Source organism: Pimephales promelas, chromosome 10 (genome assembly GCF_988280905.1).
Source record: "Pimephales promelas chromosome 10, fPimPro1.hap1.1, whole genome shotgun sequence".
NCBI classification, from domain to species: Eukaryota; Metazoa; Chordata; class Actinopteri; order Cypriniformes; family Leuciscidae; genus Pimephales; species Pimephales promelas.
In genome coordinates, this window is record NC_142778.1 from 4,682,702 (window position 1) to 4,709,790 (window position 27,089).

At 37.9% G+C, this 27,089-nt stretch overlaps 1 protein-coding gene and 1 long non-coding RNA gene across 11 annotated transcripts in view; both read right to left on the bottom strand.

Annotated features, from left to right (window-relative positions):
• The window catches only part of large2 (LARGE xylosyl- and glucuronyltransferase 2), a 185,959-nt gene that overhangs the window by 15,978 nt on the left and 142,892 nt on the right, over positions 1-27,089 (bottom strand). For 7 of the 9 annotated variants that reach the window (XM_089135321.1, XM_089135320.1, XM_039647530.2 and 4 more), the window contains one exon: positions 2,735-2,915. In XM_089135321.1, coding sequence (XP_088991447.1) covers positions 2,735-2,834 — 100 coding nt within the window. In that variant the 5' untranslated portion in view covers positions 2,835-2,915. The remainder of the gene's footprint in view (positions 1-2,734; positions 2,916-27,089) is intronic. The other 2 variants (XM_089135322.1, XM_089135319.1) reach the window with 1 other exon arrangement.
• On the bottom strand, positions 11,613-17,104 carry LOC120479118 (uncharacterized). Of its 2 annotated transcripts, none has more exons than XR_016169839.1 (4): positions 15,170-17,104; positions 14,800-14,861; positions 13,397-13,536; positions 11,613-11,851 (listed from the first exon to the last, which is right to left on the bottom strand). It is a non-coding gene; the product is annotated as an uncharacterized LOC120479118 (long non-coding RNA). The 2 variants fall into 2 exon arrangements; XR_016169838.1 differs by having other exon boundaries at positions 14,800-14,842; positions 15,170-17,102.

Genomic DNA, 27,089 nt, shown 5'->3' on the forward strand with positions numbered 1-27,089 from the left:
CTCCAATAACTACAGTATATAATCTATCATTATAAGGTTATTACACGAAACCCTCTTATTAAAATAATGTATTTCAAAAACATGGAAAATGGCAGGAAGTGAACTCTGCAAGTAAATAAATCCTTTTTAAAATGTCAACCCTGTTACAAAGAGTTTGTTTAGTACATTGATCATTTAAAAGGATTACATATATTTTTTTTATATCAATATAAATTTCATCTTTCAAAAAGCACCAGGTGCAGCAGTTGTCAGCCTTTTGGCTCAAATGCTCCCCAACACAATATTTGACATACTATTGATGTATATTAAATGAATGCACCTCGATTTATTTTGTGATTCCAAAAGTAAAAAAAAAAACACAGAACAGATGAGCTTCTGCTGACGGGAACTGAGGGTTTGGAGATGTTGTAAAAGCTGTTTTTATTACTCAACAGGTGAGTAAGTTATTTTATTGAATAGATAATGTGAAGGGTCACATTCATTCGAACAGTCACGCAGATCCGAAGCACAACCAAAACAATGTTCTTCCACAAAATACATGCAGTTTTGTTTTTTAACCACTAGAGGGCCAAAAGTTACATAGCGTATACATTTAAATAACATAAATATTAACTTAAAGTAAATATTTAAGTCCCTGTTATAACGTAAAGGTGGCAATTTTGAATGAAAATAAACCTTTAAATTAGTGATAGGCGGATCGATACGAAGTATCGATATACAGTATCATTACTAACGTTGAGAATCGAAAGTATCGATACTCAAATAAAAAGAAATCGATACTATAGGGTTTTTTTTATCCAGTGATTTTGTTTATTTGACAAGAATTCTAATGTTCCAATATGCATTGAATTGGATGAAGTGAATAATTGTGTAGTAGAACCACTTCCCTGCTTATCTGAACTGAACACAAATGCTGCAAGTCAGAACCAATCAATCGCAGAGAGCGTTCACACACTGCCAACAATGCATTCCAACCACTGATCTACAAATTGTCATTATATAGATTAGTGATTCAAACAATGCTTAATAGAAGACAGAAAAATATATGTTTGAGCTATTTCACAATAAACAAATTGTAGCCTACATTGTGCAATTAAATTGTAATGTTAAAAGTTCATACTGATGTTCTTTTCTGTAACTAATTTTAATATAAATCATTAACTGTCAGAATAAAAAGGTTACATTTTAATGGTGCATCAGCCTGTCACTGCTGGCAGTCCCTTATGAAAATGTACATTACAGTGACCATAGTTCAAATAGGCCTATAATATTTTGTAGATTACCATGGATACCACAAGTAAACATTTTAACTATGCGTACATAAAAATAGAATTTAATATATTCAAATTAAGGCATATTGAATGCTAAAATGGCTTTCTATAATGTTTAATGGGTATCATTACCCATTTTAATCTTAGTAATTCAAGAATTTAAGAAATGTTCAGTTTAGAAGTATTGGTATTGGTATCGGTATCAACGATACTGGCCTTGAAAATATTGGTATCGTATCGAAAACTAAATAAGTGGTATCGCTCATCACTACTTTAAATAATACCTGTCAACACTCCTGTTTTTCATGAGTTTCTCCCGTTTTTTATGAGTTTCATGAGTTTGACCCTTGCATGGCCCAAAAAACTCCTTAAAGGGATAGTCCACTTTTTTTGGAAATAGGCTCATTTTACAACTCCCCGAGAGTTAAACAGTTGAGTTTTTACCGTTTTCGAATCCATTCAGCTGATTTTCTGATATTTAGAAGAATATCAGTAACCAGACAGTTTCTGGTCTCATTGACTTCTATAGTAGGAAAAAAATATACTATGGAAGTCAATGAGACCAGAAACTGTCTGGTTACTGATATTCTTCGGACCAATATGTTTGTCTAATGTTGACCAGTTGCCAGATCTTGTATTAAATGCATTATATTCCCAAAATCCACACACCATATACAATTTCAACCCGTTTGTCATCTCAACCTGGCAGCCTATACCCCAGTTGCGCAGTCGAGAAAAGTCGCGGCCTCCTCTAACGCCCCCCGCACAAATCTCCCGGATTTTGAAAACCAAATGTTGACAGCTATGCTTTAAATGAAAATGTGCTTCTTAATATATTTCAGAAGTAGTGCTTATTGTACCACTTTGAAAAGTACCACTTTTGTACAGGCCATGTTTTATTGTGAATATAGTCACAGCTGAAGGAGTCTCAGGCACTCATACTTCACTGCTTAAATATTAATTCAACTTGATATGGAACAATTCAGTGCAATTTATTGACACTTAAAGGCATTTTTCAAAAGAATGTTAAAAATCGTTTCAAAGAATGACCCACAAAATGGTGCAGAAATACATCTCTGCGGGTTTTTTTTAAACTCTTTCAGTCTTATGAATACTGACGTTTTGATAATCTCCCTTTCTGTGGACCGCATAAGCCAATGTGTGCATACGTGGGATCTTTCTCATGATCGCAGATAGAGATAGATATGTTCATGTGCCAGATCGAGAGCAAGAGAACGAGCTTTTATAATGATTGGCTTTCTGAGATCTGGCCGCAGATCACTTCTGTTATCAGACTCTGCAGTGTTATTGTGCATCTCTAAGGATGACAGACCCATCAGATGAGGATTTTAGCACACAGGCTGAGATAAGACAGTCTCAACACCCAATTCAACCCAGCTTATAAAATGGGCTTCTTCTTTCCAGAAATCGGAAGATCTGATGATAAGTGCTTTTATACTCACTTTCCGAGTTCCCCACGAGCAGGTAAAGCCAGGTGAACAGGATGACGAAACTCAGAGACACCACCAGCAACTTCAGCTTCCCTCGGCAGGGGCAGAGCATTCTGGGATTGTGGAGGACTGGGCGGATGGAGAGATCAGGTTGGGCTTATTCTCACACTGGTCTCCTGCAGCATCCTTTCTTCTGGAGGAAAGAGAGAACGAAAGAGGTCATTTGTTAGTAATGCACAGGCCCACGACAGAATCCGACCGATAGAGCTCAAAACATCCGCTGCCCCTTGCATGTTGGTCTCTTCATTTTTAGGAGTATCATGCATCCACTATACCTGACAGATATCACTGACATAGGCGTACGTGACAGCTCTAGACGTGGCAGAGGGCCAATGTGTTAGCTAAGAAAGCCTGTCAGTCATTTTTTAGGTTATATTATATTTGTTCTCACAAAAATTGCAGGTGACAGGCTTAGCTACTAGCTATTTTGAGGATAACTTTGTACTTTAACCACAAATGAAAATTCTGGGTAACACTTGTGCATAAGACTGACATGACACCTTCATAATCACGACATGACACAAGTTTTATGCATGTTTGTGACAACTGTCATTAAGTGTCATTCGCTCAATTATGACATTTTTAATGCAAATATGACATTGTTTGAGATGTCTTTGTTATGACACCTTGACATTACTAAGACAACACAACCTGTCAGAAACATGACATAGCAGATTAATGATCAAACTTAAGAAAGCACTTAGCTTTATTGGTTAACATTACATCAAACTGTCATGCGGTTGGTGTTACCGAATATATTTTTAATGAAATAATATATATATATATATATGTAAGCTCTCTATCCATGTGAGTTGATCAATGTTTAAATGTGCATTAAGTCTAAATGCAATCTGTTCATTATATAAAGAGACTGTGCCTCTTCAGAAAACTTGGGCTGTGTCCGAAATCATACTGGATGTTATCGAGTGCATTAATTCAATCACAGAAGACATCGCAAAAATGAGTGTACAACCGTATGCTCTGCATCTAAAGAATACCCATAATGCACTGTGAGGGTCGTGCGTCGAATGAATTTCCGCATCTGACCAGAAGATGGCGCCCGCTGCTGAATCATCCATCCATCCATTTTACAACCCGTTAGTCCAATGTGGGTACAGCGTAATATCACACAGGTACAAATTCCCTTTTAATTGATTATCAAATTGTTTAGAAAGGTTTACACATGCTAGTTTCCATGACAGAGTTCAAGATTCATCTTTTAATTTTAATTTTAGTGGAGTAATGTAGGGAATAGAACGAGGGTATGGGGGCGATTTGGAACACAGCCGTTTGATTCGTATTGATTTATTTTTGTATTGATTAAAGGAGTTGTTCACTTAAAAAAAAAAAAAAAAAAAAAAACTTTTGCTGATAATTTACTCACCCCCGTGTCATCCAAGATGTCCATGTCTTTCTTTCTTCAAATTTAAGGTTTTTGATGAAAACATTCCAGGATTTTCTTCATATAAGGGACTTCATTGAGAACCAAACGGTTCAAGGTCTAAATGAGAGTTTCAGTGCAGCTTCAAAGGGCTTTAAACGACACTAGAGTATGAATAAGGGTCTTATCAAGGACCCTTCGAGTCATGACTCGAAAAAAGATTTGTTCATTTTGATGAACGAGTTTGAACAGGAGAGTCACAAACGCGCATCACAGAACAGAGCAAGACGAGCATTTGTGCATATAAAACTTAAACTTTGTTATTTATTAATTAAATGAGCGATCGTTTCACTTGATAAGACCCTTATTCATCGTCTGGTGTCGTTTAAAGCCCTTTGAAGCTGCACTGAAACTCTCATTTGGACCTTGAACCGTTTGGTTCCCAATGAAGTCCATTATATGGAGAAAATCCTGGAATGTTTTCATCAAAAACCTTAATTTCTTTTCGACTGAAGAAAGAAAGACATGGACATCTTGGATGACATGGGGGTGAGTAAATTATCAGCAAAAGTTTTTTGAAAAGTGAACTACTCCTTTAAGTTTTGTGTGCATAGACTTTCAATTGAGGGACATTAAAACACCTTCATTTGTGTTTCGAAGATGATTGAAAGTTGGTTTGGACCGACATGAGAGTGAGTAATATATGACACAACTTAAATTTCTGGGCAAACGACCATATACACATCACAGAGCTGTTGCATCGCGTTGCATGTGTCTCCGCCAAAAAGTTGCCCTTGCAATGACTATAGCCACCGGCCAACCAGCACGCACAGTCATTACTTTGCTTTTCTTCTCGCGCACTGGTTCGTTAAGCTGAACAGTCAATAAGAGTGATCTTTCTCACTGTCATCAGTCTGCCCAACACAGATTCAACATGCTCCATCAGCTAAAACGCCACAGACGAGGTCTGACTGGTGCCGACGGTGCGGAACACACCGTAAAAACTGATCTGACGGATGCTCAACCACCGCCCGATGTTGACCGACAGGCTTTTCCGTAAAGTAATGCAAATTCTCATAATATGATGTTCACCCTCAATGATTCAATAGCCTTCACATATGTGAGCAGATTTCAGTTTATCCTTGATTTAGAACAATGTTTGGTTAGCAGAGTTGCAGTATTTACACTTATACTACACTAAATAAATCTATTTATAATCTATTTACTCTAAATAAATCTACGAATGGCATGTTTATAGTTGTCTCTTCATATTACAGTAGGTGAGAAAAAAATAGTACACTGCACCTTTAAATACTTGGGTTCATGAACTACCAATAAAAGTGTAATACTTTCAGCACATTGTATCAAAAACATTCCACAGAATCTGTTCCCAAAAATCAGTGCAGACAATCTGATTACATCACAGGAATGACAAATATATATTGCATCTAGCCGCCATATAAAAGTGCCAGTGTGGCAGATATTGGTATAATAATAAATATTGATCCGATGTTGTTTTCCCTCCTCGTTCAGCATTGTGTCTGCATTAAAAGCATGACAGGCGTCGGGCCTCACTAAACTCCTGGCTTTTGGCATTTCCAGACTAACTGTCTGAAAGCCTCTCTCCAAGCCACTTTACGGCACGCATTCATGTGTGTGTTCACGCCACGTGGGCTACACGACAGCCATTGTTGTTTACACCACTCTTAATTAAAGATCGAGCCGTGGGAGGCTCTCCATCACCCCGGCAGACGCAGATTAACGACAGAAAAAAGAGAAAGAGGGAGATGGATTGGGAGAAAGGAGAACTGTAAGAGAGACAAAATCGTCTTTGTTTTATTATGAGCTTAATTAATCATGCTTCTGTATAATTAGACATATGCCTGTAGGAAACTAGATTGGATGCTGACAGTAAAATAAATAAATAAATACATACATAAATAAATAAATAATTTAGAGATATAATATAATATAAAATGATATAATATAAGGTCAGATAGAGACTGACAGACAGACATATGTATGTATGTATGGATGTATGGATGGATGGATGGATGGATAGATCTTTCAAGGAAAAAAGCTTTTGCTCTGGTTTTCTGAATTAACGAGTTAATTATCTCAGAATTACGAGATCGTTTTTCATGGAAAAAAGTTTTTGCTCTGTTTTCTGAATTAACGAGTTAATTATCTCAGAATTACGAGATAATCTTTCAAGGAAAAAAGCTTTTGCTCTGGTTTTCTGAATTAACGAGTTAATTATCTCAGAATTACAAGATAATTTTTCAAGGAAAAAAGTTTTTGCTCTGTTTTTCTGAATTAACGAGTTAATTATCTCAGAATTACGAGATAATCTTTCAAGGAAAAAAGCTTTTGCTCTGTTTTTCTGAATTAACGATTTAATTATCTCAGAATTACGAGATCGTTTTTCATGGAAAAAAGTTTTTGCTCTGTTTTCTGAATTAACGAGTTAATTATCTCAGAATTACGAGATAATCTTTCAAGGAAAAAAGCTTTTGCTCTGGTTTTCTGAATTAACGAGTTAATTATCTCAGAATTACGAGATCGTTTTTCATGGAAAAAAGTTTTTGCTCTGTTTTCTGAATTAACGAGTTAATTATCTCAGAATTACGAGATAATCTTTCAAGGAAAAAAGCTTTTGCTCTGGTTTTCTGAATTAACGAGTTAATTATCTCAGAATTACGAGATAATCTTTCAAGGAAAAAAGCTTTTGCTCTGGTTTTCTGAATTAACGAGTTAATTATCTCAGAATTACGAGATAATCTTTCAAGGAAAAAAAGCTTTTGCTCTGTTTTTCTGAATTAACGAGTTAATTATCTCAGAATTACGAGATCGTTTTTCATGGAAAAAAGTTTTTGCTCTGTTTTCTGAATTAACGAGTTAATTATCTCAGAATTACGAGAAAATCTTTCATGGAAAAAGTTTTTGCTCTGGTTTTCTGAATTAACAAGTTAATTATCTCAGAATTACGAGATAATCTTTCAAGGAAAAAAGCTTTTGCTCTGGTTTTCTGAATTAACGAGTTAATTATCTCAGAATTACGAGATCATTTTCATGGAAAAAAAACGTTTTGCTCTGTTTTTTTCTGAATTAAGGAGTTAATTTTCTCAGAAATACAAGATAATTTTTCAAGGAAAAAAGTGTTTGCTCTGTTTTTCTGAATTAACGAGTTAATTATCTCAGAATTACGAAATAATTTTTCATGGGAAAAAGTTTTTCCTCTGTTTTCTGAATTAACATGTTAATTATCTCAGAATTATGAGATATATTTTTCTTGAAAAAAATGTCACTCTTTTTTTTAGATAATCAAGTCATTAATTCAGAAAAACAGAGCAAAAACTTTTTTCCATGAAAAATTATCTCACAATTCTGAGATAATTAACTCGTTAATTCAGAAAAACAGAGTAGATTTTGTTTCCTCAAGTGAATGCAATATGCTTCCGTAATAATGCATTAGGAATACCCATATAAATTATTTTAAATACAGACTTCATAGAAAGTGTTACTAAAAGTTTTAGCTTGTAAATGTAACTCTCTCTATATAAAGAAGTCTTTCTTCTGTTGGAAAACAGACCAAAAATAAAGTTGACTCACCCTGAATTAGGAGTGTTAGATAAGAGAGACATATGAAATGTGCAGAGCCGTGTGGAGCCAGCACAGGGAACGAGAACCACTGCTTTGGTGAAAAGTTCAGACAAATGGATTTGTCAAATTATGCAAAGTGAAAATGTTCTTTTACAATTCATAAAATGCCAGAATTAAACACAAAATGAAATCCCTCTGTGTTTTTTCAGAAGGATAAAAAGCAGGTTGACAGAATTAATGCACCCTTTAGTGATCGCTAGCATCAAGAACGTTATTTGGATGTATAGTCAACTCATTTTCTCTTTTGCGTACAACCCTTTTTACTGCACAGTGCAAATGTTGGTTTATGTCTGTGTATAGTTTGCCTCTGAGCTTGTGTTGAGCTGTCCTGTGTGTGGTCACTAAAATGATACTTCATCACCTGACTGTGCTGACACCAGCCTTTGTTTGTTTGTCTGTCGTCTTCTATGTGTGGTTGCACACTCAAGGCCATCCTGAGCTCCTCAACGCTCGTTACCAGATTACAACCACCCACACACACACACACACACACACACTTGCCAAGGCTGCAAAAACACTCTCTCATAATTTTAGCGATGGATGCCAAGTGTGTGCGGCTGAAGGGGAAAAAAAGGAGAGAAGCAGAAAGTGTGTGGAATGTTATTGTGAGCTAGCACTGTATGCGAGTCAAAGCTATCTGAATGAAGCCAAATAAGCATAGATGAACTGTTTGGGTCTCTGTAAAGAGAATGCAGTCCTGAAGGCACATAGTCGGCCTTCATTAATGGGCCTTGTGAAATGTAACCTCAAGCAATTAACCCAGAGAAGAGGCAGCCGTTTCTGGAGTGCTTTCTGCAGCCTTTTCAAAACCAACAATACCGCTAAAAACTACTCTTCATTACACAGACAGAATGCACACTGACAGGGACACAAAGAGGTTAACTAGAAAAAATGTACTGACTGTCTCCTTCATTCGTACATAACGTATAACTCAGTCACCCACGATTGACCAGTGACGCAATGTGACTCTTTCGTTCATCCATCAAATATCTCCATAGGTCAGTTACGTGACTCTTATTTTTTGGTCCCAGGTTTAAATGTTAACCATACAGACAATAAATGAGAAGTCTTGTATAATCAATGTCAATTACTGAACTAAATGTATGGTATGATTTTCATTAGACCATAAAAAAATACATATATTATTTCTTATTGATTTAGCTGTCAGGTGACAAGAAAACCATAAAACAAAAATGACTTAGCAGGGACCCTGTCCAGAATTTAATATTCACCTTCACAAATTTATTTGTGAATAAAGATTAACATTGTACAGTATATCCAGTAAAAGTGTAAAGAGAAATTAGCTATTGCTGGTTAGACCACATGACATTTTCAATACACTGTTATTTTTTCATTTTCAATGACAGATAAATCAAAACTCTTTTTTTGGAAATGGTATCAACATATCGTCGCTGTCCAATGAAAACCACGTATGTCCATTTTGCCGATTTTGAGATTTTTTGACTTATAGAATGTCCAGGTTCATTTATACAGCATGCTTCACATTATCTAAATGACCAATGAAAAGTTGTGAAATCATGTCATCTGATTTCCACGTATATCGATTTGCTGTCAAAGCTGTCAATCACGCAGTGCATCTCCCCGCCCTGTGAAGGCATCTGCCGGGCTCGTGAAGTTTCATCTTAAGCGTGTCTGAGACCACATTTACACCTGGTATTAAAATACGATCTGTATCCAGATAAGTTATCCAGATAATAAAAAGAGAGTCCAAAGAGGTTCGAGTCCAAGACAAGACCGAGTTCAAAAAGGTTAGAGTCCGAGTCAAGACAGAGTCCAAAGAGGTTCGAGTCCAAGGCAAGGCCGAGTCCAAAGAGGGTCGAATTCAAGGCAAGACCGAGTCCAAAAAGGTTAGAGTCCCAGTCAAGACCGAGTCCAAACAGGTTCGAGTCCTAGAAAGGCCGAGTCCAAAGAGGTTCGAGTCCAAGACAAGACCGAATCCAAAAAGGTTAGAGTACGAGTCAAGACTGAGTCCAAAGAGGTTCGAGTCCAAGACAAGAACGAGTCCAAAGAGGTTCGAGTCCAAGACAAGAACGAGTCCAAAGAGGTTCGAGTCCAAGACAAGAACGAGTCCAAAGAGGTTCGAGTCCAAGACAGGACCGAGTCCAAAAAGGTTAGAGACCGAGTCAAGACAGAGTCCAAAGAGGTTCGAGTCCAAGGCAAGGCCAAAAACCTTAGATTCAGTCAAGACCGAGTCCAGGACAGGGAAAAAAAAAGGTCTAATGCATGACATTATCTAAGACAGTAATTATGGGTAATTATTTGTTAATCTAAAAGCAAAAATGTCACAAAACCCAGAATTTTTAAGTAGTAACTAGTAAGATAGTAACTATAGTAACAGCATGAGAAGACGCGCTCCGTTGTAGTGAACACTTGGTCGGTTAATTTTGGCATTTTCTAAGTTAACGTTACCCTAATAGGCTAGTGATATATGAACACACGTACAAAAATGTCTTTCGTTCTGTAGGCGTCCAGGAGAATATTTCCGTTCGTCCTTAACACATTTTCTATTGTCAATTTAAACACAATTTACATTTTTGGGCAGAGATGTCACGGAGACTCACTAGCCTAGACTTATGTATTTTATAATTTTCTCTATATTGTTTGTGGCACAGAAATTACACACAATTCACCTTTAAAACTAGGGATGTCCCGATACCACTTTTTCACTTCCGATACCGATACCGATGCCGCACCTTTGGGTTTTGCCGATACCGATATTAGTCCGATATTTTTTTTTTTCGTGGTCCGACGTGCCGTATACGGCCCACAGGGTGGTTTATAGGTTTAACTTTGTGAAAGACAAAACAAAACAAACACAAAAGTAAACATAATACATATCTTTGGAAAGCTGAGAAACTCGTGATTCGAACGACGTAAACCATTTTAAGATACAATCAACACAGCGGGCACAATCTGTCTCTTTGTCAGACCACCAACAGCCAAAACAAACCAACACAAACTGGAAGAAACTCACCAATTACCCAGACAGCAAAAATCATGCGGGCCAGATCTGGCCCAGAACCTTCAGAAGTTCTGGGCCAGATCTGTAAAACGGACCCGGGCCGGTGTCCTTTAGCACAACGGGCCAATGCCGGTGTGGATCCGGTTTTCACATCTGGGCCGGCACTGGGCCGGCACTGGCCCAGCTCCAGAACAGATGAGAATTATTTTAGTTATTTGGCCCAAAGGTGGGCCAGATCTGGACCAGTTCCATACTGGATCCGGGCCAGATCTGGACAGGCACTGGGCCATCTCCATTTATTAGTTCTGGCCCGGAATCACACCACCTCTGGCATCTGTCATAACCTTGATCTATACCACAAAACAAACCATATACAAAAATACAGATTTTTTTCAGTTAAAGGGGTAGTTTAGTTTGTTTTAGATGTTGTGCATGATTCAGCTTGTACTATGGGTCCTAGTAATAGATATCAGTGAAGGTATACCATTTCTGTCTGAGAAGTGTAACAAATAATGACTTGTATATTTTCAAAGTACACTAAAGCTGATGATTCACAGAGCAACTTTTAGAGCAATTGTACTGGGCAATGTTGTCGTCAATTGTAATGAGTAAATATTACTACCGTAATCCCCTTCCCCCACTATCTTACGATTTCTTGTTTTACTTGCGTTTTCTTTTTCCTAGCATTTTAAACCCGATTACTTTTCTTTCTTGGAGCACAAAGCATGGATAGTCAAAGCTGTTACACAGACTGTTTCTATTTGTCCTGCATAGAATTTCAACAAAGAAAGTGATAGAACAGATGAGTGACACATTTAAAATTTTATTTAAAATACACATTTTAAAATTTTATTTTAAAATGTCTAAAATAAAAAAGACAGGACAGAAACTTAAAACAAAGTAGATAATTGCCAAACTAAAAATCAGTCTAATAAACACATTTCTACAGATAATTTCTGTCTTGAACAACTGTTGGAACAACCGTCACATAACGTCCAACAAACCATCATGGAAGAGTGTGGGATGGCTGATGCGTTCATTCCTGCAAAGTATAAAAAGAGTGTAAGAACTCAATTGATAATGGCAATCACAAATTACATGAAAATCCACTGAGATTGGTAATATTAAAGGGGACGGTAATATTAAAGGGGACTAGGCTGGAAGATTTGACCTAAAATCAAAATCCAGATTAAGAGAACATTTTACCACAATTACAACTAATGAATGATTATCTTGTACCGCAAACATGCTTAACTGTTGTAGTTGGGGTGTTTTTTGTAGTTAAAGGACAACTCCGGCGCAAAATGAACCTTTGGTCTAATTACACATTGCTACCTAGTCAACCGTTATCTGAGATTTGTTTTCATGATTGCCGAATGTAAATAGTTTTATCTCTAAAAACAGTTTAGCCTATAACGCTAGTATAATGCTAGTATATAGGGCATAGAGTAATGACAAGTAAAAATCGCTTGTTATTACCACTAACAAGGCTCAAAATAGCCCCACACTAACACGACAGCATAACAAGGGTGCCTACATTCAAACCGAAGCATTGAGAACTTTGTCAGTGTCCATACAGTTTAATAAGAAGATATTTTATACACACAGTCAACTTCGTGAATACAGGAAGAAGCCATCTTTGAAAATTAGTCTCTACCAGTCGATCTAAGAACGCCGATCCATGTCCACCGGTGAGATGTGAATAAGGTGATAATGTGAGCGCGAACAGTTGGCTACGTGTACATATTGAAGAGAAGAAAACGGTTCGTGTTTGTGTTTCTTCCGAAAACAACGGACCATATAAGATTCTGCACAGTTCAGCGCACTTGGATCGGCGTTCTTAGATCGACTGGTAGAGACTAATTTTCAAAGATGGCTTCTTCCTGTATTCGCGAAGTTGACTGTGTGTATAAAATATCTTCTTATTAAACTCTATGGACACTGACAAAGTTCTCAATGCTTCGGTTTGAATGTAGGGACCTTTGTTATGCTGTCGTGTTGGTGTGGGGCTATTTTGAGCCTTGTTAGTGGTAATAACAAGCAATTTTTACTTGTCATTACTCTATGCCCTATATACTAGCATTATACTAGCACTATAGGCTAAACTGTTTTCAGAGATAAAACTATTTACATTCGGCAATCATGAAAACAAATCTCAGATAACAGTTGACTAGGTAGCAATGTGTAATTAGACCAAAGGTTCATTTTGCGCCGGAGTTGTCCTTTAAATCTGTATCTGTATTGCATTTTCAAACTTCAAACAAAAATCATTAAAATTAACAAGTTAATAGATGTTTTCTCTGGAAGTATGTTGGTTTGAGGTGAAAAAAGTTCACCTCAGTTGGTTTAGTTTGTCATTTGCTAAGTGATCGTAATAAATAAACACATAGGCTTACACAATCCCTTTCGTCCTATAGATGCATCCTACAGAATATTTCTATCGTTCCCAGGACAGCCCTGAAAAAATATGTCACTGTTCCTACATACGTACTACGTAGCTGCAATGCTATTAACAACAATTTGCAAAGTTAAACACAAAACAAATGTTTCTACAAAAGACTAGCACAATGATTTATCTACAATTTACCATGGTTAATGCATCTCTGGCCATGGCACGTTCTTTGCGGCCACCTCCACGGTCAGAGGCCGGGTTGAACCAGCGGATGGCGTGCTGGTTAATCTCGTTGTCCGATGCGCTGCTAGCAACTTGGTTCTTCCGTACAGCCTCTGTTAAGAGAGAAAGTCAATTGGTTGATGGGTACAAATTCTGAAAATTACCTCTAAGTCAAGCCAATAACCCACTGTTTTGAGAAAAGCTTTAGATGTTGCCCATATTTACTATTGTTGGTGTGGCAGAATACCTAATTTTGTGTAGACTTTCATTTAGTAACTCAAAACAAATGAATAACTAATCACAACTAGATTGTATTGGATCATCCTTAAATCAACCTTTTCAAGAGGAAGTGATTATGTGAGTAACAGTTCTGTCATGACTTCAATCTATTTCAGCACTGCTATCAAAGTATTTTTTTTGGCTTTAAAGTTGCATCCCTTATTATGCATTATTAGTAGTGTAAAACTAGTAAAATAAAAATTCTTACTAGTAACATTTGGAATAAATACTAGTATCTAATAAATATGTAATGAATAAGTACTAATATCTAATGAACAAGTACTAGTATCTATTTAATAGGTACTAGTATCTAAAAAATAAGTACTAGTACCTAATGAATAACTACTAGTATCTAATGTATATGTACTAGTCACAATTGGAATACATACTAGTCAGAACTGAATAGTTGATATCTGAATGACAGATCCCCATGGAAGTCAATGGCAACAAAAGTCACAATATTTAGTCACAAAAGAATAGTCAGTCACTATCGCAATAAGTACTAGTACCTAATGAATAAGTACTAGTATCTAATAAAAAAGAACTAGTATCTAAGTACTAGTATCTTTAAAAAGGTTCTAGTACCTAAAGAATCAACACTAGTATCTAAAGAATGAACACTAGTATCTAAAGAATTACACTAGTAGCTATTGAATAAGTACTAGTACTTAATGAAATAGATACTAATATCTAAAAAATAAGTACTAGTAGCATGAAAATAGAGATTAGTAGGTTAAAATGATTAAATGTTAAGTGGCTTGCCATAACCCAAATAAATATCCAAATGAATCAGGCACTGCTCAACCATAATACCACGGCGGGATTTCATACAAAGTCAACGAAAAGAAACGGAGAGATGCGTTTTCCCGCCCATAGACCTTATATTTGTCATAATTTGACAGTGAACTTAGTAAACAATTAATTTACACCTATGAATTAACGTTAACTTATAATTAATGTCAGATGAAAATTCTAATTTCTTCTAGCTTTGATTTTTAATACTTTACCTATCATAACTTCATAATGTTGTGCTTTATTATAGCAGGATAAGGATTTAAAAAAAAAAAAGTCGGAAAAAAATACTTTAGTTAACTTACCCTATTAATCCGGGGCTCTCGCAGCCAGGGGTGAAGAAAATATCTAAAAAGGAAGACAGGTGCTGTTAATTAACGTTAGTGCTGTTCAAAACTACGTGTACAACATCATTGTAAGTTAACTAACGTTAAACAGCATTAATGTTTAAGCTAGCTACACACAAACTAGTTGTTTATTAATGCTAGCTTAGCTATCAGTTCATTCAGCTAACCCAGCTAAAAAGAGTACGTTACGTTAGCCAATCTTCTTCAATAGCCATCGTAAGAAGTTAAAACCCGGTCAAAACTTTCCGAAATGTTGATAACAAACATTACACCGCTATTAAAAACAAGCACACTAAACTGTTTGACTGTTTGATATCGTTCAACTTACCGTTATAAACTTTCCACGGAGCTTGCAGTCCGAAGATCCAAATGACCAACAGTTCACGCGCTCGTTCCAACGGCCCCGGGCCAGAACAACAACGATTCCGCCGACTGACTTCTGATCTGGAATGAACCGGTTAAAAAAAAAAAAAAGGAAACAATTCGCGCGCTCGTTCCGACGAGTCCGGGCCAGAACTATTATGATTCCGCCGACTGATGGATGTTCACGCCTACTCCCGATGTACACAGACTACATGCGGGCCGTATCTGGAATGGGGCAGTAAAACGGGGGTGACTGTTACACGGATCTGCCGGTTTGGAGGCGGATCCGGCCCAGAGTCAGCTGCTATCTGGGTAGCCATCTGTTAGTCCACATTCCAACAAAAATGGTTTGGTTTCACTGTAAAGCGTCCATACAATCCAATTTGAAGAAGTTTTTAGTCCAAAACAATTGTATATATGAATAAACATCCATGGAATGTAAATAGTAGCATTTCGCGTTAGCCGACAGCGCTATCACAACTTCGACGCACTAATGCTACGTTCACACCGGACGCGAATAGGGCGTCAGGCGCGAATGATTTCAATGTTAAGTCAATGCAAGAAAAATTCCTGCGGCGCGAATGAGGCGTGGAGCGCGGCGCGGAAGACGCGAATCAAGTTGGCGCGAATGGCGCGAATTGAGCGTTGTGCATTCACGCGTTTGACGCGAATTCGCATCTGCCGCCCGAGTTGAAAAATCTGAACTTTGGCGTGAATTCGCGCCGCGTTACCCAATCAGGAGCCTAGCTGCTTGCTCACGTGGTGAAGTGTCTGGATGCTTCAATAAATTATTTTGTTAATATGACTAAATGCATGGTGGGATTATGCACAACAAAGCAAATGTTTCATCACTTAAAACATTATTTCTATATGGAGACATGTTCATTTTGTATTGAATGTTATTCATTCCATATCTAGAAATAGTATTATGTTGTAAAGACAGCCAAGTCTCCCGGAAGTTCCGGGAGTCTCCCGCACATTAATAGCGTCTCCCTGATGCCCGCAAATTAGTTCAAATCTCCCGGAATCTAGAGCGAGACATACTGCGCGCATAACATACATAGCGCGCTATATATATATATCAACATATGTGCATACATTCGTGTCTGGACGTGAGAGAGAGAAAAAAAATCACAGGACAGGTTAATAACTTTTGAAGGCTGGCTCTATTTATTATCAAAACAAAAATAAATGACAGCTAGATTAGATGGATGAGGGGCCGGGCGAGGGTGATCCTCGCTCAGATGCGGGACAACAGGTCATCAAACTGGGCGCGTGACAGGCGGAAGTACCGCTGACAGCGGCCGTCATCCAGCGCAGCTCCTGGAGCGAGCAAATGGTGAAACTCGCCAAACGGTTCGGCTCCGAAGGGTCCGGTGGACACAAATATACGGCGACGATGACCCCCACGCCGCTGTTCTGCTATCCAGAGTAAATACAGAGCGGTAACTCCCTTGATGAATGCTCGGTCGACATAAAAACAATGACCGCCAACGGATTTTGATTCTGACGCGCGTCACGCGCGTAAATTTCGCTTCAAACTATACGCGCGCCAGTTTCGCTCTCTCTTTGAGTGACAGTTTATCTATCCAGTTGCAATAGAGAATGAAATGACGCTATTTTCTGATAGCCAATGAATTTCTGAGAAGACTGAAATGCAGCTTTTGTGGAATCATCCGATTACATTAGAATCCGTGCGCAAAAGCGAGAGTGATTCTCTGCACGCGTGTGCTTAAACACAACAATCATCACGTGACAGGCTGCGCCGCTAAACTGGATATCGCTCATATTTTTTTCTCCCCTCCGATCTCCGATCTAGCGTTCTGGGCCGGTATCGGCGCGATACCGATGCCGTGGATCGGATCGGGACATCCCTATTTAAAACTCTCTGATATTTCAAGGTTTTCCAATACAACCCCAATCTAAAAGCTCAGAATGCTTTCTTTTTTTAATCTACCCATTGCAACTAACTACTCTTCGTGTGCAGTAGATGAAAATATCCGGATTTGTTTCCCGGAATGTAATGGATGTGGCACCTGTTTGGAGGACCCTGCAGGGAGAGAACGTCTCCTCTGTTTGAGTTGGCACAGGTAAGCTGAAACCTGCCTTTTCCATGGCTGATCAGCAGCACATAAATCTCTCCGCTGCTTATTAATATTCTCTGAACAGAGCGAGTAAGGAGAAACCACAGATGACACAGCATCACCTCAGGGCTTGTCTCTATTGCTTGTGGGAGTAGAATGGCACAAATGCTTTAGAGTTGAGGTCACATTCGGGTTTAACTCTCATTTTTGTGTCTTATATTACAAAACCTGCCTATTCTTGCTCAGGCTGAAAACTAAAACGACACCTCAGGCAAATTTGCACTGCCCAGTCAATCTTTCCATGCAGTTCATGTTTACGATGCTTTTTAATAGGTCACTTTGTAGAGTATCTTAATAACACTTTTAAGAGGTGAAAGGCCTCCACCCAAATCCATTAAAATAAAGTGAAAGAGTGATCGTGAAAGTAAAAAAAGGACACAAAGCAAGTGAGTGAGAAGGAGAGAGCCGGGTCAAGGTGGGCTAGGGCAGCTTGCATAAGGATCTTTGGCTGAACAAGCAACGAGCCTCACAAGCCTTCTCTACAGGGACAGGTGCCCTAGTAAAACAAGAATTACTGAGGTTGTGTATTGGAGGGAGGTGAACTACTCACAATAACACTCAGCCCTCGATGGCTTTTATAGCCTACATGCTCATCTCATCTGCAGTATAAGGCAATACATATTAAACCAGTGAGCCCCTTTTAGTGCACTCCAGTATTGATCCAGGTGAACAAACAGTCCACACACCATCTTATCTCAACATTACACTTATCAATCTACAGATGTTCAATGAATGCTTAAAAGGACAGTCCTGTAACAGCTTGCATTCCTTTATACACCCATTTTGTAGAAAATGCATTGCACACAAAATGTTGTTGTATAGTGTTTACAGAGCAGGGTAGGACTGTTTATAAGGTAATACTTAAAAGTTAACTAATGCATGTATTCTTACAGTTTGAGAGATGGACCTCACTGCAGAAAACGAAATCCAGGGGGAGGAGTTGGATCCTAAACCTACACTCCTAAACCTACCCATCTCCACCCCCTGATCCCTAACCCCACCCCCTAAATTTACCCATCTCCGCCCCTGATGCCTAACTCCACCCCTAATCCTACCCATCTCCACCCCCTGATCCCTAACCCCACCCCTAATCCTACCCATCTCCACCCCCTGATCCCTAACCCCACCCCCTAAATTTACCCATCTCCGCCCCTGATGCCTAACTCCACCCCTAATCCTACCCATCTCCACCCCCTGATCCCTAACCCCACCCCTAATCCTACCCATCTCCACCCCCTGATCCCTAACCCCACCCCCTAAATTTACCCATCTCCGCCCCTGATGCCTAACCCCACCCCTAATCCTACCCATCTCCTCACCCTGATCTCTAACCCCACCCCTAATCCTACCCATCTCCACCCTCTGATCACTAATCCTACCCATCTCCACCCCCTGATCCCTAACCCCACCCCTAATCCTACCCATCTCCTCCCCCTGATCCCTAACCCCACCCCTAATCCTACCCATCTCCACCCCCTGATCCCTAACTCCACCCCTAATCCTACCCATCTCCTCCCCCTGATTCCTAACCTCACCCCTAATCCTACCCATCTCCACCCCCTGATCCCTAACCCCACCCCTAATCCTACCCATCTCCTCCCCCTGATCCATAACCCCACCCCTAATCCTACCCATCTCCTCCCCCTGATCCCTAACCCCACCCCTAATCCTACCCATCTCCACCCCCTGATCCCTAACCCCACCCCTAATCCTACCCATCTCCACCCTCTGATCCCTAACCCCACCCCTAATCCTACCCATCTCCACCCCCTGATCCCTAACCCCACCCCTAATCCTACCCATCTCCACCCTCTGATCCCTAACCCCACCCCTAATCCTACCCATCTCCACCCCCTGATCCCTAACCCCACCCCTAATCCTAACCATCTCCGTCCCGATCCCTAACGGTTACCACACAATAAAAATTTTAAAGTTAAAAAATGTATTAGTGCATGAAGTAAAATCACTAAAAGCCTTCCTTCCGCTAGAAAAAAATAGTCCCTGACCGTGAACAGCAACAACGTTCCAATGTGTAATATGCATGACAGCTCAAATATAAACAACATAGGATCTGCAGTGTTGCGCAGTGATAAACAGAACCGTTGGGTGAAGCCATGTTTTATCATGAATAAAGCACAGCTATTGACCAATTAGAATCAAGGATTGGAACTAACCGTTTTATAAATAAGCCATAGCACACACAAATTGTAAACTATCACCATTGTGCCCTTGAGCTAAGTGCTCACGGCAACCCCATGTCACTGTGGGATTGTTCCAGTGACAACTGTACAAAATGCTACATTAAGATAATTAAATAATCAATTCAAGTCTGTCTTTGTCATGTTGTTGGTGGGCAGGACAGGTGGGACCAGCTCCACTGCGGCTGACAGTCACAGAAGGATAATGCCCTCAATCTCTGTGGAGAAGACCTGGAATTACAACGGCATTGCCCTTTTAAATGAGGGACTTTGTAATGTGAATATAATCAGGGAATCAAATCAAGGGATGAGATCTCTTTGATTAAAGCACAATCACTTCAGCACTTTCTGCACACACAGTGTTTTATGTGCTGTTCTGAATTTCCAGCATCTAACTAGCAAAATCTTCTCACAATTGAATCACAGGCACTATCTTCTAAGATACTGTCCAAAGGGACGTCCAAAATATATCTGCATCGTATGGTGTTTGGCTGACATTAAAGATTTTTGAATAGTATTGGATGGATATTGGTCGACATTGGATATTTATTTGGTGATGCATTTAGATCCTCTTCCATCATCTAACAGTCACTTAAAAAAACAAAAAAAACATTGATAATTTAACACTGCTCAAAATGAATATCCATTTGTCATACTGTACAGTAGCCTGGGAAAACCCAGACAACTTCCGTCAAATTTAGATTTGCTCTGAAAGTTAGTCTGGCAAAGAGCTCATTCAAGCCCATTTCCAATCCGTCGAAATCGCGGCACCAATCAGAAATGTTGGGGCGGGCTTTACACAATGATGACAGCGCTGGGATTTTGAAGCAGATTTTGTAGCCTACATTACAAAGATGGATGCCGCCGTCGAACATCACTCGTTCGAAACTGCTATCGCGCCTGTTTTACGTGATTTGAACGTTTCCTTTTTGTTTAAAACCGAGCAAAGAACAACACTCGGAGATGTTTCTCCGCTGCTCTGCATACGCCATCTCTTTCTAACCTAACCTAACCTAACCTAACCCTCTGGAAATAATTTGTGTATGACGCTTTGCCAGACCATAACTCAGTAACAACTGAGAATTGTCTGGTTTTAACCAGGCAAACTGTACAGGGTAATGCTAACAATATGTGATATGACAATCCCAAAATGCCTTGCAATGAGCTCAGTGAAAATTATCATGATGGCAATCGGAATAAAAAAAGAGATCATTATTTGACTGAATGCTGCAAAATATCAATAAAAATACCTTCATCTATTGCGCAATATTTCACAAAATGTTATTCTTATTTGATTATTGTGATGTTCACTTACAACATGCTAAGTATTAGTGTTATGGCATGCGGAACAATTTTTTCCCAACTGTTTGTGGATTTAAACACATAGACAATCTTCTTCGACAGTAGCGACACTGATCTCACTGTTATCTTACTGTAACATACTTCATTTTCCATAGAAGCTGTGCTAAAAAAAGAGTTAAAGGAGAACTCCATTAAATTTTAACATTGAGCTATTTTTTTTTTTTGTACATTTGGAGTGCTGTCAGTACAGACAAAAACTACAAAAATCAGTGTTGCCTACACCGTGTTATCCTCTTTTTAAAATTCGCACCCTGTTGACTTCAATGGGGCATGTTCTAAACCTGCGTTTAGCCTCTTAACATCCTTGATTTGTCATTACGAGTGCACAGCCATGTGAGGGGTGTTATTAAGAGTGACCACGGTCAATCTGACTGCAGTAGATGTGAATTAATTCAGCCAGCTCACATACCTCAATTTACTTCCAGTTTTTGGTCGAAGCTCACAGTAGTCGATTGTCGATCTCACGCGTGCGACCATTAGTGAATATCATCTCAAACCTCCTCCGTGTGTTCGGATGATCTATCCATTTGAGCTGATATTCACTAATGATCGCGCGTGTGAACTCGACAATCGACTACTGTGGGCTTCGACCGAAAACAGGAAGCAAATAGAGGTATGTGAGCTGGCTGAATCAACATCATTTTTTTCCATATCTTTCACATCTACTGCAGTCAGATTGACCGTGGTACTCCAAATGTACAAAAAATGAGCTCAATGTTAAAATTGACCGGAGTTCTCCTTTAAACCATTGTGTATTCGAATTATGTGGCACTCCAACAAGCTGTTTTTGAACTCAAAAGCCCCTAAGTGAGTTGAAGCCTATCAGAGCGTTTCTATCAAAGAGGTTTCATTCTGGTTTGAAGCCGGCTGACAGCACACTGAGAGTATGTGCTAGGCCGATTATTTGTATTTATAAAATGATTCTTATTGCCACCTCTCTGTGAGAACAGATTCGTTGGACGTGGCGTGTGTGGACTTCAAAGGTTTGTAGACTGAACCGCACAGACCCAGGTTTGAAATGTCTCTTTCCATCTTTAAGCCACCAGAGAAGAACTGACAGCCATTAAGAACTTCTCTCGAGTGGCTTTGCAGCAAGGGATCGTGGGATATCACTCATAAAAACTCAGCGCGTGAGTCCGTCTGATACCCGGTGCATTAGGGGGCTAATCTTCAAATACACTGCTCTCGCCCTCCCTTACTCAATCCCTCTCTTTCCACTTAATATCTCCTCACATGCTGCCGTTGTCCCTTTGAGGCCTGGAATCCGGCTAATCTTTCTCTCCTCCAAGCCAGGAAACCAAATCAGCTTCTCTTAGTGTCTTAAAGTTTAAAAAAAAACACAAAGCCTCAATCATATGTTTGTGTGTGTGAGCGTAAGAGAGAGATACAGAGTGATAGATGATAATGAGTAAGAGAGAGCTGCCATCCATGAGACAACCAGCACTTTAAAAAGACTCAAACCTATCAATCTAACACAGTCTCATCCCAAGAAGTCATATAACTGACGTCTTGGGACGTCTTTTGACCATACGTCAACATCCGCCTTAAACGTCGGTTACATGACGATCCCGGGCCGTCATACAACTGACGCTTTACCTTTAACGTCGGTTAGGTGACGGGGTAGGTTTAGGTCTGGGGTAGGGTTAGGATCCGATAACGTCGTCTAACCGACGTTTAAGGGTACCCTAAAAAGGCGGATGTTGACGTATGGTCAAAAAAACACGTTATATGACGACACTGCGCTGATCAATCCTGTGGAAGTGATTTTTAAATGATATATTTTATATTATATAATATATATTATATATACATATATTAATGTATGTATGATTTACACAGACACACACAAAAATATTACTAATGCACTGTAAAAAAATATTGTTGGTTTAACTTAAAAAAAAAAAGTAGCCTGGTTGCCTTAAAAATTTAAGTTCATTGAAATGGAAAAATTGAGTTAATACAATGAAGAAGATTAATTTAATCACCAGAAACGCAAAATATTATGTTATCTGAAAGATGATTTGACAAAAGAAAAAATGTTGTGATTAAGAATCATAAAAATATTTTTTTTTACAGTGTGGAAATGTTAGTGAGCTGTGACTAATTTGTAATTAAATGGTAAATGCTATATTTAAAAATGCTGTTGAAATGTATAAATACTTATTAATACAAAAATACATACTTTGCTTTTTTAAGCTTTAATATTTGGGGGTTTCACGATAATTTACAGAAGAAGCATAAATTACGTATGTTATGAACAATGCAACACTTTTATTTTACATTGAAATCTTATTATGATAGTAATATATTTCAGTCTTGGAGATATATATATATATATATGTTATATATATATAATATGTTATAATAATAATAATAATCATAATTTATAATAATAATATTAATCCAATCAGAGCTAGCACTGTAAAAAAATATTGTTGGTTTCACTTAAAAAATGAAGTAACCTGGCTGCCTTAAAAATTTAAGTTCATTGAAATGGAAAAATTGAGTTAATACAATGAAGGAGATTCATTTAATCATCAGAAACTCAAAATATTATGTTATCTGAACTACATAAATTATTTAAGTTGATTTGACAAAAGAAATAATGTTTTGATTACAAATCATGAAAATATTTTTTACAGTGTAGCATACAGAGAAATCGTCAGTTCATAAGAAAATACTTTAATTACATAATCAGAGGTAAATTATATATTTTTTATTATCGTATTAAAATTCTATGCCCTTGATGTTTTTTTTTCCCTCTTTATGTATGTAGAATAAACGATGTAGAATATTTAGTCTACTGTGTAGTCTAAGTTGTGATAAGCTGTGTATTACAGTTATTTTTTTCTTCGTATTATTCATGGTTTGCTCCAGATATGTGATGTTTTTGTTATGACATCTCTTTCTTATTGTCTTAAAAAAACAAAACAAATAATGTACAACCTCAGTGGGCTTCAGTATGTTTGGAAACACTCATTATTTTAGCAACTGTGTTTGGAGTCGCTGTAAAATTTACACTCTGCACTGTTCAAGGATACGGCCCTCGACTCAAAAAAAAAAATTATATTTCTGCATATTTCTCCCATCTTCGGTTCCACACAGAAAATCAATGACTCCAGGTAGAGATGTCCATTCATTCATTAATATTCTTCTGTTGTTTTTTTTGCCTGCATTGAAGGAACATCAGAAGTTCTAGAACAGAATATTGATCAACAACTCTGAAGAGTTCATCAGCAAACAGCTTTAGCAAAAAGCTCTTTTTTTATTTTAAAATGTATCTATACTACAAAACAACAGATGAGAGAAGTCATTTCAGATCAACTCTATGTTCAGAAGAAGTCAATCTAAAGATGTGCGAGTTATTTACATCACAATCTCAGTGAGGAAATCAACCGGCTCAAACCTCTTCTTAAGTAAGTCACATGACAAAAGTCCACACAGCTAAAGATAATTAAAATGTAAATCATTAACCCATTGTCTTAAACTGTTTCCATTCAAATGGGCACACAGGCTGACAGGGTAAGATTAACCTGCTTCAACCAAGTCATTACACACACACACACACACACACATTGTGTTTTCATGTTTAATGGGCACTTTCCATAGACAAGATGAGATGTTGAATGCTTTAGTCTCTGCTCACCATCAAAAATATGGTAAAAAACAGAACTATTGTCAAATATTATGACAATTCAAAAGAACAGTTTTTTGTCTTAATATTAAAAAAAAAAAAATGTAATATGTCTTGATCAGCATATTAGAATGATTTCTGAAGGATCATATGACACTATCCTTTTTAAAATAGAAAACAGTATTGTAAAACTTGTAAACTGTAATAATATTTCACAAAATTACTATTTTTACTGTATTTTTGCTGTCTTGGTGAGCATTTTTTTAATGATTCCAAACTTTATATAGGGGAGCGCGGGGCACAACCTAACGCGGGGTTAAATGTAACACAGACATTTTACATAGTCAGTCAGGATCAAACAGGTTGTCTTTCCGCTGTTTTTCTCTTGCTGCCAGCAGACGGTCTCCCGCAAATTAGCGGAAAGTTTTGATTACAGTATATTTCATGAAGATACTGGACAAAGAGTGTTTTGACACCATGACACCATAGATTTTTTTCGGTTTCTGAGTTGGGTTTATACGTTTCCAAATCTAACTTTATATTGCCTTAATCACTGTCTTGTTGGCTCAAACATAGCACCGTTTTGAAACATGTCAGCAATTCCTAGCGACTGTTAGCTAGGTTTAAATTATGTAATACACAGCGGGGTTAGTTGTAACACAGTGTTACAACTAAGCCGCCAAGTTTACAATGATAATCAAATAAAAACAGGGAGACACACAACTTTTCAGGTTTGAGTATACATTTAACTTTGTCGGACTTTCACAAAATGTTAAAATTTAGTGTACTATGAATGATAACATGTTTATTTATTAAAAATATGGCCTGTTTTTAATGCAATCATGCAACCCTTTAAATTTTTATTTTAAGCTAAGACTGTTATTATTATTAATAATAATTATTGTACATGCAGCTAATTTAATTGCAATTACAATATTTTATAATTTTATTTTATTATTATTTATTGCAAAACTTTGCAGCCCTTTTCAACGTCTCTATCCATGATATTGATCCACAATAGAAGGATGATTGTATGGGGGGATGGATGACGTATGGATATCTGTCTATACAGATGCACAAACAATATCACACTATTCAAATAAAATAGTACTGAATTATGTGTTACAACTAACCCCTCTGTCTGCAACAATTAACCCCGCATATGGGGTAAGTTGTAACATTTGCACTTCTGTCACTTTCAGTGCAACTGTACGAAAATGGTAGGTCCTAGAAAAAAACTTTAAGTGTTCATTTGTAGCAGAGATGTGTATGTTGCTTGTGTAAAAAAATAGTAATCTAACCTAATTATTTTTTAATTAACCCCTTAACTGTCACCGTCCCGGTACCGGGACGCCTAACTTTACTTCACTATATTTTAGGGATGGGACGGTATGAAAATTTCATATCACGATTATAGTGTCCAAAATTATCGCGATAATCAATATTATCACGGTTTTGTTAAAATTAGATGAAAGTGTTCAAAAAGAACTGATGCTCACACTGAAAACATTTCAACAAGTTTTATAAATGAAAATAAACAAACAACAAATAAACAATCAGCTCTATGCAGTTTTTTTAAGCAAGATTCTATTCTATGTCATTTCCTTCTTTATAATGCCTGTCGTCAATAGCAACACATTATTACACACACAGCGCACATCAATATCACAACGGACACGAGCTCGTTTCATTCAAATACAACTTGCCGGCCGTCTTGTGTCTCCAGTCTTTGATTGTTTTGAAAATTAAATCAGAGTTGATTTATTGTTTACAGAGTTTGATAATATTGGTGTGATCATCTTGTCTGGACGATTGTTTTACTAAATGAATTTATAAACGGGTAAGATTTAAAACATTAGCTAAACTCATTATCAATTCAATATGTCCCCATAATTATGTGGTAAAAATAAAATCGGTGTAATACGTGATGTATCTATACATTACTATCCCTTAAAACGTCACTCTTAATAATATTCTTATTTGAACATGTTCGTTCGTCTTTGGGCTCAAAGACACTTGCTGCAAACTTTTCTTCGCGGAATCTTCACTTCTATTTCAAGTGAGTGACATAAAATGTTTAAACTCAAAACAACATTTTGTGCCCAATATTTTCCCAGACGTAGTTTTGGTATTGAGGTCAAAGTTAACTTGCCTTGCGTTCGCTATACAACAGCGGGTGATGGTTACACTAGAAGACAACTCGACAGATTTGAAGTGTTTCTTTTGGACAGTGACTTTTTGTTCTGCAGACAGGGTGACTATCCTCGATCAAGTTTCCCTCAGGACTTTTGTAAAAGCCTAACTATGACCACTCAGATTTGGTCCTCTTAAAAGGCTGAATCTCCCAAGCACAGTCACTGCCTTCCGCCATTCCTTCTCGAAAAGTAAACATTGCGTGCGGCGCGCGGCTGCGTCAGACTGGCCGACAAGATTTACAGTGAGTTATTAAAATCGCGATAATCAAACACGGTTTTAATGATAATTACATTTTAAACGATATTACTAACCGTCAGTATATTTTATCGTGGTTTATCGCGAAACCGGTTA